This window comes from Thamnophis sirtalis, unplaced genomic scaffold, assembly GCF_051295495.1.
Source record: "Thamnophis sirtalis isolate CommonGarterSnake01/CBP01778 unplaced genomic scaffold, rThaSir2_p1.2 scaffold_2, whole genome shotgun sequence".
Lineage (NCBI taxonomy): Eukaryota > Metazoa > Chordata > Lepidosauria > Squamata > Natricidae > Thamnophis > Thamnophis sirtalis.
In genome coordinates, this window is record NW_028261382.1 from 58,215,225 (window position 1) to 58,229,827 (window position 14,603).

General features: G+C 45.3%; 1 protein-coding gene across 1 annotated transcript in view; it reads right to left on the reverse strand.

Moving 5' to 3' along the window:
- Nucleotides 1–2,158: 2,158 nt before the first annotated feature.
- The window catches only part of VSIG10 (V-set and immunoglobulin domain containing 10), a 21,459-nt gene continuing 9,014 nt past the window's right edge, over nt 2,159–14,603 (reverse strand). Inside the window, exons 3-9 of the mRNA XM_087705685.1 lie at nt 12,847–13,152; nt 10,833–11,108; nt 8,284–8,577; nt 6,398–6,508; nt 5,133–5,145; nt 3,773–3,906; nt 2,159–2,995 (exon numbers count right to left, since the gene is read on the reverse strand). Coding sequence (XP_087561811.1) covers nt 2,934–2,995; nt 3,773–3,906; nt 5,133–5,145; nt 6,398–6,508; nt 8,284–8,577; nt 10,833–11,108; nt 12,847–13,152 — 1,196 coding nt within the window. The 3' untranslated portion in view covers nt 2,159–2,933. The remainder of the gene's footprint in view (nt 2,996–3,772; nt 3,907–5,132; nt 5,146–6,397; nt 6,509–8,283; nt 8,578–10,832; nt 11,109–12,846; nt 13,153–14,603) is intronic.

A 14,603-nucleotide genomic window follows, 5' to 3' on the forward strand; every position in this document is an offset into this window, starting at 1 on the left:
GGAGGTCACGTGATCCTCCTTTGCTGACAAGCAAAGTCAATGGGGGAAGCCGGATTCGCTTAACAACCGGGTGACTCACCTAACAACCACAGTGGTTCACTTAACAAAGGTGATGAGAAAAGTAGTCAAATGGGGCAGAAGAACTCCCTTCCCAAATTTCTCCCTGAGCAACGTAGTGTGGTCGTAAGTTGAGGACTCCCTGAATATCGTTTGTGTACTTGGTTCTCGGTTTTATCTAATTTTGTTAATTTTCGTGTTAGCATTTTCTTGTATTGTAAAGCAGGAAAGGCCTTAATAACAACTGCAGTGATTCCCTTAACAACTGCAGCGAGAAAGGTCGTAAAATGAGGGCAAAATTCACTGAAGAAATGTCCCTCTTAGCAACAGAAATCTTGACTTCGGTTGTGGTTGTAAGTCGAGGACTAGCCGTACAGAAAACACTGCCCTAGGTAACAGGGCAGGCATTTGGCCGATAAACACACATTTAGCTTAAAGACCCACAAAACAAGAACAGCTCCAGCTTTTAAAAGGTGTGGAATGAATTTCAAAACCTCACATAATTCAGCTAGTCACACCCGCATACCAAACACACATAACAATCACACACCCTGCAGGCAGTAACCTTTGTATCCAAAAGCCACACTTTTATTCTGTGAACCAAAGACCTTGTCCAGATTTACAAGGTGGTAGTAAGGATTTTGACCTCGGATTGCAAGGAAATAATTAATTCGGGAGTGTAAGAGGTCAAAACTATCTTTGCAAACACGCAGGAAAACACGTGAATGCTCCAACACTGGCAGCTTTTAGAGATTGGACAACCATTTGTCTGAAATGGCCTAGGGTCTCCTGCCTGAGCAGGGGGTTGGACTAGAAGACCTCGGAGGTCCCTTCCGACTCTGTTGTTCTGTTATGTCACCAAGAAAAGTGCGCCCTGCATGTCCATAAACATACCCAGGCGTGTACATTATTCTAGCATCTGACATCCAAGATAATAGATTCTAACCTCAACAGGTACCGGTCGTCCTCAATTTACGACAATTCATTTCCGGTTCTTGTCACAAGAGTGGCGCGATGGCCTAGAGGTGCCGCTGTCGCCTCGCAGTCAAGAGGCTGTGTGAATTCGATCCTAGGTAGATCCCAGGTAGAAGAGATATATTCTCACTGGGCACAGTGAGAATGTATCTGCTGAACAGAACTCGGCTCTGGCGACAGGAAAGGCATCTGGCCATTCAAACGCTCTGCTGGCTCCATTTGGTTGCACAGGCTCCAGCCCACAAGGGATGATGGGGTCATTAAGTGATGGTGATGATTTCCAGTTCTTGTCACGGCACCATTTTTATATATATTCCTCTAGCAAAGGACCCTTTTTTATACATTAATCTAGCACAGTTCGACTGACTTGCCAAGTAACAGCTGCGGCTGTTCCTCCTACAATTCACAGACCACTGAAGATCCCAGAAACGAGCCATGAAGTTTAGTGATGCCAAATCCTCTTCGTGGGAAGAAGACCATCAGGTTCAATACACGCGTAGAGCTGAGATCACCTCCTGCCCGAAGCCCCCCACTCCCAACTGTCTGCCTCTCGTCTTGTGTGACCTCGGACACAATCTTTCTCAGTGACTTCCTACATTTCAAGCCTTAAATCAGGAGACCCCAAGCTTTCGGACCTCAGGGACCACTAAATTCAGAATTTCAAATCCCGCGGACCACTAATATGATCTGCCTAATGACTGGCTGGGTGGGCGTGGCTAGGTGGTCATGTGACTGGATAGGTGTGTCCAACTCGATGTCACTCATATCAAGGGGTGCCTCGCCAGCCTCTACTCGCCCCTCCCCTCCCAGCCACTCCTCGCCTGCCCTCCCGGGCTCCTTAGGGCCCAACAGGAAGCAGTTGCTGGAGCTAAGCAGCCCCCAGGAGAAAGAGTTGGCAAAACAGCTCCGTTCAAATTGGATCTGGCCGAGAAGGAGGCTCAGCAGAAGCACCTCACTGAGGACTACCAGCATAGGCTTTCCAAGCAGAGGGAAGACCTGCAGGAGGGCAAGGCCAGGTGCCGGCGCCTGGAAGCTCAGTGGGCTGAGATGGTCAGCCAGTCCCAGGCCATGATGCAGTCCCACTGGAACGAGGCCCTCTGACTCTTTGCCACCAGCGGTTCTTCCCTCCAGCCTTGGCCCAAAACCCCCCACCAGGAGGCTGAAGCAGACCCCAAGTTGGAATTTCTGCCCCCCTCCGACCCCCACAAAAAGACCCAAAAGGTGGAGACTCTACAGCAACACAAGCGTTCATTGCACGTATCCGTCCCAGGGGCCGTAGTTTGAGGACCCCTGATTTAGTGCAATATAAAAAATGCAAATAAGTTTTCTGCAGACCACCAAAATTTTCTCGTGGACCACCAGTTGGTGACTGCTGCTCTAGAGGACACAAAGTGTTGTTAGATGCCTCAAGGAATCTGAAACTAGACAAGACAATGATACCTCTCCCACCCCACCCCAAACAGGAACTGCTGTGATGCTTCCTCCCCTGAAAAAGTCCCTAAGAGCTTTGACTCCTATTAAGAGTTCTATCCAAAGAGAATCTAAGCTGGGAACGGGAGGGGGAGATCCAGGACCAGCTGGGAAATCTCTCCCTGCCCCTCCAGCTCTTCCGCTGGGCTGCAAGCCTTTTTCTCCACGGAAAATTGTCCCCGCAATGCTTCTTCCTCCGGTTCCGAAAAAGCCACTCCATACTTCATCCTCGTCCTACGTCACAAATGTTGTTTCAGATTCCGCAGGGCACACAGCTCAGCCGAGCCGCAGCAGCACGGGAAGGAATACAAGGAAAAGCAAAAAAGATGGGGATAATGTTGCAGGAATCCTTTGTGGCCCAGTTCCGGCCGCTCTGCGAGACACACTTCCGTTTCTTAGTACATAAAGCATAAAGGAAGAGATGATCCGCTCTACGACGTGGGTTGGGACCTCTGGATTTCCTCCAGGGAGATGGATGTTCCTGGAAATGAGCCTGAAAAACATGAACCTAAATTTAAAACCGGAGCAAGGTATGGTTAGTGATGTGGCCCAGCAGGAGCCGTTGGAGCTGCCGATGGACTCCGATATTGAGGAATTCTATGAGTCTGCTATGGAAGATGTGGAGGACCGTGGGTAGGGTTCAGACTCAGAGCAGGGACCAGAGAGGCTGGTTGGCCACCAGGAAGCACCTGAGGCTTGGAGCAGTGGGGAAGATCAAAGGGAGTTTGTCCCTGACGCCAGGCAACGAAGGGCAGAGAAAAGGAGGCAGCAGTTATGGAGACAGACTCATAAGAGATAATCAAACCCAGGTGGTTGTGGCTTGGCCCCTCCCAAGAGAGTATATAAGAAGAGACTTTGGGAGGAGTCCTTTTGCAGGACACAACCGTTCATAACAATCTGGAGAAGCATTTGTTTGTATTGTATCTCTTGTCTGTGGGAGTCTGGGTTGCTGCCAACGTCTTGCCTGTGAGTCGTGTGTGGGCTTTCAGCCAATAGGATTGTAATTGCTGTGGATAAAGCGTGGCTAACAGTAAGCCTGTGTTGGCGTTAATCACCGGGGGTCAGAACAGGTTAGCATCTTAGGCATGAAATCTGATGCTAACCACTTAACACAAGAAGTCTATTTCTCCTCGAAATAGGCCTAAGAAATGCACAGAAGTATTTTTTTAAAAAAAAAATGGTAAAGATGTCCTTCCCTTTTGGGATTCTGTGGAAACTGTGGGGACAAAAGGAAACCAAATAATTACTGCCTCAACCTCACTCAGCTTACTTTCAGTTGATCTGGTAGAACATCCGTTCCCTATCCCTTCCGTCTGATGTAACGTTGGTTCGCTGGTGGACTCCAAATACAGGTCTTCTTCGTCTGAGTCTATAAGTTCAAGGATGTCCCCTTCGTCTTGATTCCTGCAATGAAGACAACTATGATTAGAAGGAAGGAAGGAAGGAAGGAAGGGACTACTACTACTACTACTACTACTACTACTACTACTACTACTACTTCTTCTTCTTCTTCTTCTTCTTCTTCCTCTTCCTCTTCCTCTTCTCCTCCTCCTCCTCCTCCTCCTCCTCCTCCTCCTCCTCCTCCTCCTCCTCCTCCTTGCTTGAAGCACCATCCCAGCCACATCATGTTCAATAAAGAGCACCTCGACCTGTGACCCAACTTGGCAGGCAGGTGACATTTTCCAGATGGAAACCATGGGAGATATTATCAAGTATGGGATCCTTGATATTCTCCAAGCTTGTTTGTCTTCTTGCAGATGTGTCATTACCCAATTAGGTCTAGCATTGATGCTGTTACCTAGTTGGGAAATGAAACATCTGCACGAAAACAACCAAGCTCAGGGAGCACCAAGGACCTCACAGACCACCTCCTTCTCCTCCAATTCTTGCTAGAGGTGTATTGTAATGGAGGTAAAAGAGCAAGGATGTGAAGCATTATGGTATGAACCATTAAAAAAGGGTGGGATGAATCTTCTAAATATTAGAAATTGTTGGGTAGCTGATCAATTAAAGGTGGTCCCAGATATTATAGTAGTAACTAAAAATTTAATATGGAGGGATATAGAGTTGAAAGAATTAAGGGAAATAGATGGTCCTTATAGAAACATATTGGTTTAAAAAGGATATTAAAAAATAGCTAGGAGGATTCAAAATCCCCTTTTTAAAAAAAATGATAGAATAATGGAATAGTTGGAGATATCGGCTAATGCCAGGAATTTCTCCTTTAACACCGGTGGTAGAAATGGAGAAATTCCCTACGATTGAATTGAAAGAATGGATTAGTAAACTAAAAGAAAATCAGATATATAAATGGGAAGACTGGAAGAACAAGGTAAATAATATAACACAACTAAAGAACATTTTAGCAGATATTAAATTAAATTCGTGACATAGAATCTAAAGTATTATACTCAAAAATACTTATAAGTGGCAAATTTCTTTTTTGCCCAACCCTAACCCTGATGGAATTGTTAGGTTTTATTCCCTGGGTGAAGTTTTATACAAATTCATGCACTGTCTTGTTTTAAGAAAGTCACACTACCACCAAGTTTGACAATCCCTTCTCCAAATGATGGTTTCTATAGATGAAACAGGTTAAGACTTTCTAGTTAAGAAATAAAGAGACTTACCGAAGCACGTTCACTGGAAACATGAAAGAGAGAAAAGGAGAAAAGTACTTTTATTGAAGTTACTCATTTGCTTTCTGTTCATACAGTAAGCATCAAATGCAATGTCAAAACTCTGTAATCGATCTACGTACAGTATCTATCTATCCATCATATCTCTCTCTCTCTCATCTCATCTATATCATCCTTCCATCCATGTAGTCTGCCTGCCTACCTGCCTATCATATCCATCCATCTACCTAACTCCCTACCTCCCTGCCTGCCTGCCTGCCTGCCTGCCTGCCTGCCTGCCTACCTACCTACCTACCTACCTACCTACCTACCTACCTACATATATATATTCCAACCAACCAATCCATACATCCATATCATCTCTCTGTCTGTCTGTCTAACATCTATAACTATCATCTATATATCTTGCTAACATCTATATCTATCTATCAGTCTGTCTATGTCTTTGCCTGCCTGCCTATTATCTATGTCTGTCTGTCTGTCTATGTCAGTTTGCCTGCCTGCCTGCCTACCTAACATATCTATCTATCTATCTATCTATCTATCTATCTATCTATCTATCTATCTATCTATCTATCTATCTATCTATCTACCTACCTACCTACCTACCTACCTACCTACCTACCTACCTACCTATCTATCTATCTATCTATCTATCTATCTAAAGTATCTATCTATCTAAAGTATCTATCTATCTATCTATCTATCTATCTATCTATCTATCTATCTATCTATCTATCTATCATCTATCTATCGTATCTATCGTATCTATCTATCTATCTATCTATCTATCTATTTATCTATCTATCTATCTATCGACCTACCTACCTACCTACCTACCTACCTACCTACCTACCTACCCACCCACCCACCCACCCACCCATCCATCCATCCATCCATCCATCCATCCACCCACCCATCCATCTATCCATCCATCCATCCATGCATCCATCCATCATCTACCTACCTACCTACCTACCTACCTACCTACCTACCTACCTACCTACCTACTTACCTACCTTCCTATCATCGAATATATTGGCCGCCTATCTTAGCAACACACATATCACATTTAGAAACCTTTGGTTATCTTTTATTTAATGATTGGAAGGGTGTGCCAATATATTCAAAATATTTTCTTTTTCAAAGTTCTTACAAGATTACCTAAGACTCAATCCAAGAAAGACACATTTTGAAAACCCAAATGCATTCCGTTGGTTCGATTACTTTGATGAGCATTTTTTCTTCTCTCTCACCTTTGAGGCACACCTGAGGTCCTGCGTAGAGAAGGATTCCAGAAAAGACCAAAACTCCCAACAATAAAAGGACTACCACAGATCCCACAATTCCAGCAATGTTCACAGGCTCTGCAGGGAAAATTGGAAAGAAAAAAGTGTTGAGATGGGAAAAGACACACAGAAAGAGAGAGATGGAAATGCTAGGAACCAACTTCTCCTCTTCCTCCAATGGAGCTATCACCATTTTTCATACTTATGACTGTTGCAGCATCCCTGAGTGGTCATAAGATCAAAATTTGGATGCTTGGCAACTGGTTTATATTTATGACGGGTGTTGAACTTCTGACAAAGTCAATGGAAGAGCCAGATTCACTTTACAACCATATGATTCCCTTAACAGTAGCAGGTAGGACAACACTCCAGAGTCATTGCCCAGAGGATCAAGGGTTGCCGTCTCCCCTCTTTGGAAGAGCTTTATAGCTCCCACTGGCTTAAGAAAGCTCAAAACGTTCTTAAAGATCCATCTCATCCTGGGCACCTTTTTTTTTTTTTTGAACTTTTACCATCTGGCAGCCGGTACAGGGAAATAAAAACAAGGACAAATAGGCTGAAAAACAGCTTCTATCCCAGGGCAGTAACCATATTGAATTCTACTGTAGAGTGCAACATCGGGTTTTCAGTTTCAGTTATATAGCATGTGAAGAAGGTGTGTTTGTGTTTTTATTTTTATAGATATAATGTACACTGAAGACGGCATTTAATTTCGTCATTGTACCATGTGCAATGACAATAAACTCAACTCAACTCAACAACTGCAGTGACTCCCTTAACCCCTGCGGCGAGGGGAAGTAAGAGTAGGCAAGAGGGGAAGAAGGAGGAGAAGAGAAGAGGAGTGGGGACAAGAGAGGGGAAGAAGAAAAGAGGAAGGAGAGGAGGAAAGAAGAAAGGAGACAAGGTAGCTTATGCTTAAATTAGATAGCTTATGCTTAAAATTAGTAATAACTTAAATTGTTAAAAATTTGAGTAACAGCAAGAAGCTGAGTTCAATGTAGAGATATTTTAGACTGTGATTGTCAAAAAGTTATACCATGTATGGGCTCTGGGAAGTCGGGGGGAGGGAAGGGAGGCGGGGATCTAGGGGGAGGGGGGAGGGGGGGAAATATAATATGTGTTAAATTTTAAAGCATGATTGCACTTGTATACTGTGGTTTTTTTTAATGTTAGTGTCAAAACAGAACAAACTGAATATATTGGAAGGTAATAGAAGTATACCGAAGGGAGGAGCTGAATGAAAGAAGAAGGAGAGCAGAGAGAGTGAGAGAGAGGAGGAGGAGAAGGAAGGGAGGGAATGGATTAAGAGAGGGAGTGATAGGGTTAGGGTTAGATAGAGGGGGAGGGGAAGTAGGTGTAGAGGGGTATGAGAGAAGGAAGAATGAAAGTTGGAGGGGGATGAAAGAGGGTGTATGGTGGGCTAAGGCGGTATATTGGGTTTGTATTGTAGGGGGCATTTTCTATAAAAGTGAGGGCTGTGTTTATTACCCAATGTTATATGCCTCGGTTGCACAGTAAGCATGTGATTGTATAGAATGAAATGGAAATAAAAAAGATTTGTATTAAGAAAGGAGACAAGGAAGGTTGAGAAGGAGGAAGGAGTAGGGTTGTTGCAAATCAAGATGGAGGTACGGGGAGGCAAGAAAGTGACCCCAACTGTGCTTTCTATATTTGTAAAAAGACAGTGATAAACGTTAATAGTTAATAGATAAATGTTAATAATATTTACAAGTGTATATTTGTAAATGTATATGAAAGGGGGAAAAAAAACTTTATACCAAATATGTAAGTTAAGGATTGCCAGTACTTCCAAAAGGCCAAAGTGCCACTGTTTCGTTTCAATGGTTACTTACCTGTCACCTTCAGGTGGACGTACACTTCCCGCAGGCCTAGGGGGTTCTTTGCCTTGCAGATGTAGTACCCTTGGTCTCTGCTGGTGGAGCAGTTCTGGATGACAAGGGTGGAGACCTTGTCCTTTTGGCTGACGAGAAACCTCCCACCCGACCGGATCTCTACCTCCGCCTTGGAGAGGTTGCGCAGCCAGGTGATCCTCGCAAGTGGGTTGCCAGCGGTCAGTTCACAAGTCATCTCTACGGATCTCCCCACAAAGCAGCTCTTCATTGGGTTGGACATGACCATGGGCCTCTCTGACGCAGGAGGGAAGCAAAGTGGAGTTGGAACAGGGCTGGGTTCCTGCCAGTTCTAACCTCTTCTATAGAAGAGGTTCCACAAATCTACTGTGCCATTTAGAACCGGTTCCAGCTCCCTCCCCCCGCCCGTCCGCACATCATCAAGATGAAGGAGGCATTCCAGAGGAGGAATTCTGGGAGCTGAAGTCTTAAAGCTGTCAAGTTTGAACACCCCTGGTTTTTTTTCTAAAGGGTTAGGGGTGCAAGGGTCTTGTAACTTGACAGCTTTAAGACTTGTGTGCTTCAAATGCCAGAGTTTCTGAGCCAACATTTTGGTTGCTAAGCCATTTTACAAGTTGGCCACACCCACTCAGTCACATGGCCAGTAAGCCACTCCCACCCAGTCACATGGCCGGCAAGCCACTCCCACAAAGCAGGCCACACCTACAGAAGAGGTTCTAAAAATTTTGAAACCCACCACTGAGTTGGAAGGACAGGAAGGGCATCTTTGAACAGATGAACAGAGTTGGAAGAGACCTTAGAGGTCATCTAAGCCAACACCCCACCCAAGCAGGAGACCCTACACCATTTCTGACTGATGGTGGTCCAGTCTCTTCTTGAAAGCTTCCGGTGATGAAGCTCCCACAACTTCTCAAGGCTCAAGAAGGAAAAATCAAACTTTAGCCAGATTGCTTTCAGATAATCCAATATCCTTGTCTGACAGCTTTATTAAGAGGAGGTGGAGGAAAGAGGAGGAAGAGGGGGAGGAGAAAGAAGAGGAGGAGGAAACGAAAGAAAAGGAGGAGGAGGAGGAAGGAGAAGGAAGAGGAGGAGGAGGTGAAGGTGAAAAATCAAACTTTGGCCAGATTGCTTTCAGATAATCCAATATCCTTGTCTGACTGCTTTATTGAGAGGAAGAGGAGGAAGGAGGAAGAGGGGGAGGAGAAAGAAGAGGAGGAGGAAACAAAAGAAAAGGAGGAGGAGGAGGAAGGAGAAGGAAGAGGAGGAGGAGGTGAAGGTGAAAAATCAAACTTTGGCCAGATTGCTTTCAGATAATCCAATATCCTTGTCTGACAGCTTTATTAAGAGGAGGCGGAGGAAAGAGGAGGAAGAGGGGGAGGAGAAAGAAGAGGAGGAGGAAACGAAAGAAAAGGAGGATGAGGAGGAAGGAGAAGGAAGAGGAGGAGGAGGTGAAGGCGAAAAATCAAACTTTGGCCAGATTGCTTTCAGATAATCTAATATCCTTGTCTGACTGCTTTATTGAGAGGAAGAGGAGGAAGGAGGAAGAAGGGGAGGAGAAAGAAGAGGAGGAGGAAGGAGAAGGAAGAGGGGGAAGAGGGAGAAGGAAGAAAAGGAGGTGAAGGTAAAAAAATCAAACTTTGGCCAGATTGCTTTCAGATAATCCAATATCCTTGTCTGACTGCTTTATTGAGAGGAAGAGGAGGAAGGAGGAAGAAGGGGAGGAGAAAGAAGAGGAGGAGGAAGGAGAAGGAAGAGGGGGAAGAGGGAGAAGGAAGAAAAGGAGGTGAAGGTAAAAAATCAAACTTTGGCCAGATTGCTTTCAGATAATCCAATATCCTTGTTTGACTGCTTTATTAAGAGGAAGAGGAGGAAGGAGGAGGAAGAGGAGGAGGAGAAAGAAGAGGAGGAGGAAGCGAAAGAAAAGGAGGAGGAGGAGGAAGGAGAAGGAAGAGGAGGAGGAGGTGAAGGTGAAAAATCAAACTTTGGCCAGATTGCTTTCAGATAATCCAATATCCTTGTCTGACTGCTTTGTTAAGAGGAGGAGGAGGAGGAAGGAGAAGGAAGAGAAGGAGGAGGAGGAGGAAGAGGAGGAAGTGAAAAATCAAACTTTGCCCAGATTGCTTTCAGATAATCCAATATCCTTGTCTGACTGCTTTGTTAAGAGGAGGAGGAGGAGGAAGGAGAAGGAAGAGAAGGAGGAGGAGGAGGAAGAGGAGGAAGTGAAAAATCAAACTTTGCCCAGACTGCTTTCAGATAATCCAATATCCTTGCCTGACTGCTTTATTAAGTGGAGGAGGAAGAAGGAGGAGGAAATGTTTAGAGAAGTATAGGGAAAAAGAACCTCAAATGGAAGGCAAAAGAACAAGGCTCCAAAGAGTAAAACAAGAACTTAAAATCAGCCATCCCTTACATCCAGAGCATGGAAAGAGAGGAAAGGAAAAGGCTGAGAAATCCCTCCTAGTTCTTTAACATTCAGAGTCTTGGAATGTACCATGAAATGGTGCAATTCAGGAGTCTCATCCTTCACTCACCCAAGCGCAAGGTGCAGTTCCGGTTGTCCATCTCATTGGCAATATGGTTCCCACGACAGATAAAATCCTTGCCCCAAAGCTGGCGGGATCCTTGCAGAGACACCACAGTAGCGTTGGCTGAATGGGTAGTGTTGGAATCCATGACTAGATCCTCTGGGTTGATCCACTGGAGCGTAGGGTGTGGGTAGCCCCCGGGCCAACTGCAGGACAGTTGAACCTCCTGAGAATTTTCCATGGAAGTCTTGGCCCAGCATTTCGGTGACAATGGTGGGGGATCTGAAGAGAGAAGCTTGCAAAATGACTGGGCAGTAGCTAGGGTCTTATTTATTTACATTTTTATGGCCTACGATCCGATAACTCAGAGTTGCCCGGGTTTTTATTTATAGGGGGAAAAATGTCTGGACCAAACATAATTTCTAATGTTGGATTTTCCCCCTTACCAGAGGGAGCCCCCTTGTGGAGTACTGTGAAGCCGTTACCGTGACAACTCCACTGCTGTACAGTAGAAGCCATTGTAAGGGAATACAATAGAAGCCATTTTAAGGCACGACAGGCTGTATCTTAACAGAACACACACCCCCCCCATGGGTGTCTTACCCCTCACAGTACTTGTTTCCAGAGAGTAACTCATCTGTGTACCAAGATTGGTTGAAATTGCTTGAGGCGTTCCAGAGTTATGCTAGAATACACACACACATAAATGATAGATAGATGATAGATAGATAGATGATAAATAGATAGATAGATAGATAGATAGATAGATAGATAGATAGAAGATAGATAGGTAGAAAGAAAGAAAGAAAGAAAGAAAGAAAGAAAGAAAGAAAGAAAGAAAGAAAGAAAGACAGACAGACAGACAGACAGACAGACAGATGATGGATCTTTAAGCACTGGAGACAAATATTAAAAGCAGGGATCTAGGATCAATTCTGACCATGACAGAAAATGGACTTCTAGTGGCCAGAGGACAAGAGATTGAGGAGAGAAAGCAGAAACAGAATCTCGTGAAAAGCAAACTCAGACAATAAGGAACGTTTGGGAGAGAAGAGGAGGTTGGATTTAGACTTTAGGAAAATTGATAGTTGGGGATGATAGACTTTGTAGTTCAGAACACCTTCTGCTAACTATTCCACGTAGATTAGGAGGAGATCCCACCTCATCCTGGTTGTGCTTGGGTCCTTTTTATCTACAGAATAACAGAGTTTGAAGGGACCTTGGAGGTCTTCTAGTCCAACCTTCTGCTGAAGCAGGAGACCCTATAATATCTCCAACAAATGGTTGTTCTGTCTCTCTTTGAAACCCCTCCCCGCAATGATGGAGCACCCACAACTGGAGACAAGTCTTTCTACTGATTAATCATTCTCATTATTGTTAAAATATTCATGACTGGCAGAGACATGGGAACAAGGTCAGCCAATGAATAGGCATAGCAACAATGTCCGCCAATGGGAGCTGAAACAGCTAGGGGCCAGGGCGTGGTTTAGCCTGCAACCTTCTGAGTCTGTGCAAAGAATGGAAACAGAAACTTAAGCAGTCTGCTGCTCTGAGAAGTAAACTAGCAGTCTGTCTGGGCTTGTCTGCTGAAAATGAAGCTAACTGCTTGTGTTTGCCTGTAACTCTCCTGCCTCGTGCTTACTTGGAAGAAGCAGCTGTTGGTATTGTACATTTATTCACCTATTCTTATGTATATAAAGAAGTTAATGGACCCAGCTGAATCAGTTATCTGTCTGTGCTTTCTGGATTTGAATTCATGCAACAAACTTTGACAATTATCAGGAAATCTCTCCTTGATTCTAGGTTGGCTCTTTGGTAAGCTTCCATCTGTTATCATTTCATTCTTGCTGACTTCAAAAGCTTTAATTCCTCACGCTGGGTGCCTTAAATCTTTTTTAAATGCTTCAAGGAAATAACTCCTTAAGAGAAAGGCACAGAGCCAACAATTCTGTGCATTTCCAGAAATGCAACATTTCCCTGGGAAAAACGACACCCTGCCACTATTTTCCGTCATACGTACAGTAGACCAGGAGTTCGCGGACGACGGACTTCTGACGTTGGCTCAACAAGTTGGTGGCCAGGCACGAGTAATTCCCTTGGTAGTTGGGCGCAATGTTCTCTAGCACGAAATAACTCTGCGAGCTGTTAACCTTGGTGAAGGGTTCCTGCGCAGAGCCAAGGGGGTTAAAATCCCACTTAGTGGCCGAATCAGGCCTGGAGTCACTGCTGCAGGTGAAGTTCAAGATGTCGTATCTTCGGGCGTAAAGCGTGCCATTTGGCAATGTCCCGGTGGGTGATATGCTGACCTCCATCCGGTCTGGTCCACCTGAAAGCAAAATAAAAGTGTTATTGATCACGTTGATGTAAAAAAAAAAAGATTTTTGGAGCTTGAATGACGGAAGTTGGATCTTAGGCATCTGCAAGGCTCAAAGGTCCTGCAATCCTCATCCGCATTCTTGCAGTCACAATTTAACACAGACATTAAGATCGGAAGGTTGGAAAGGACCTTGGAGGTCTTCTAGTCCAACCCCCTGCTCAAGGTTCGTTTCAGGGTGCTAATTATTACTTATAAAGCCCTACATGGTATTGGACCTGGGTACTTGAGAGACCGCCTTCTGCCGATTACCTCCCACAGACCCATTCGATCCCACAGATTAGGCCTCCTCCGTATTCCATCTGCCAGCCAATGTCGACTGGCGAATACTCGGAGGAGGGCCTTCTCTGTGGCTGCCCCGGCCCTTTGGAACGAGCTCCCCGTGGAGATTCGGACCCTCTCCACCCTTCAGGCCTTCTGGACGGCCGTTAAGACCTGGCTGTCCCAGCAAGCCTGGGGTTGAGTTCCCCCCCACCCTACTCGAAATTGCTGTGTCTGTTGTGCTTTTAAACTGTTCGTATGGTCTGATTGTCTTTGTCTTACTTTTTGTAATTTCCCCTCCCTTGGTTTTGTTCAGCTGCCCTGAGTCCCTTCGGGGAATAGGGCGGCCTACAAATTGAATAAACTCCAACTCCAACTCCAACTCCAACCTTATACCGAGGGGCCCATTAGGGTTGTGTTTGACCTTGGTGTGTGTGTGTGTGTGTGTGGACATGGCCAGGGTGGGTATGGCCAGCTCGACGTCACTTGGCATCTTTGGCGGCCAAATGCTAAGGCAGGACTTCCCTCAGTCTCCTCCCGCCCCCTCATTCTAATCTCCTTCCTTCCTTCCTTCCTTCCTTCCTTCCTTCCTTCCTTCCTTCCTTCCTTCCTTCCTTCCTTCCTTCCTTCCCTCCCTCCCTCCCTCCCTCCCTCCTTCTCTTCTTTTCCCTTCCATCTTACTTCTCCTTTCTTCTTCCTTCCCCTCTTTCCTTCGTTTTCCTTCCTCACTCTCTTCCCATCTTCCCTTCTTTTTCTTTGCCTTTCCTCTTTCCCTTTCTCCTTTCCTGTCCCTTCTCAAATGCAAAAGGAGAAACGTTTCTCCTTTTCTATTGTTCTGCTTTTTAGTTTGCTTTGCTAGCCCTTTGCCAGTTAAAACGGAGCTCGGAGTGGGGGGAAGCTCCATTTTCGCTGACAGAGGCACCGTGGGCCGGTCGTTTGCTATTTCCACGGGGGGGGGGGGGAGAGATCTAAGCTCCCCCAGCCATATCCAGCCCTCAGGCCTTGATTTTGACACCCCTGCCTTATACCATCCCTGTCAAACAGTTGTAACAAGTGAGCAGAGAGAAATTGGAGAAAGTGGTTTCCCCCCAGGTAACCAGGTATGCCACAGAAAGCTTTCCAGGTAACAACCAACAACTTGA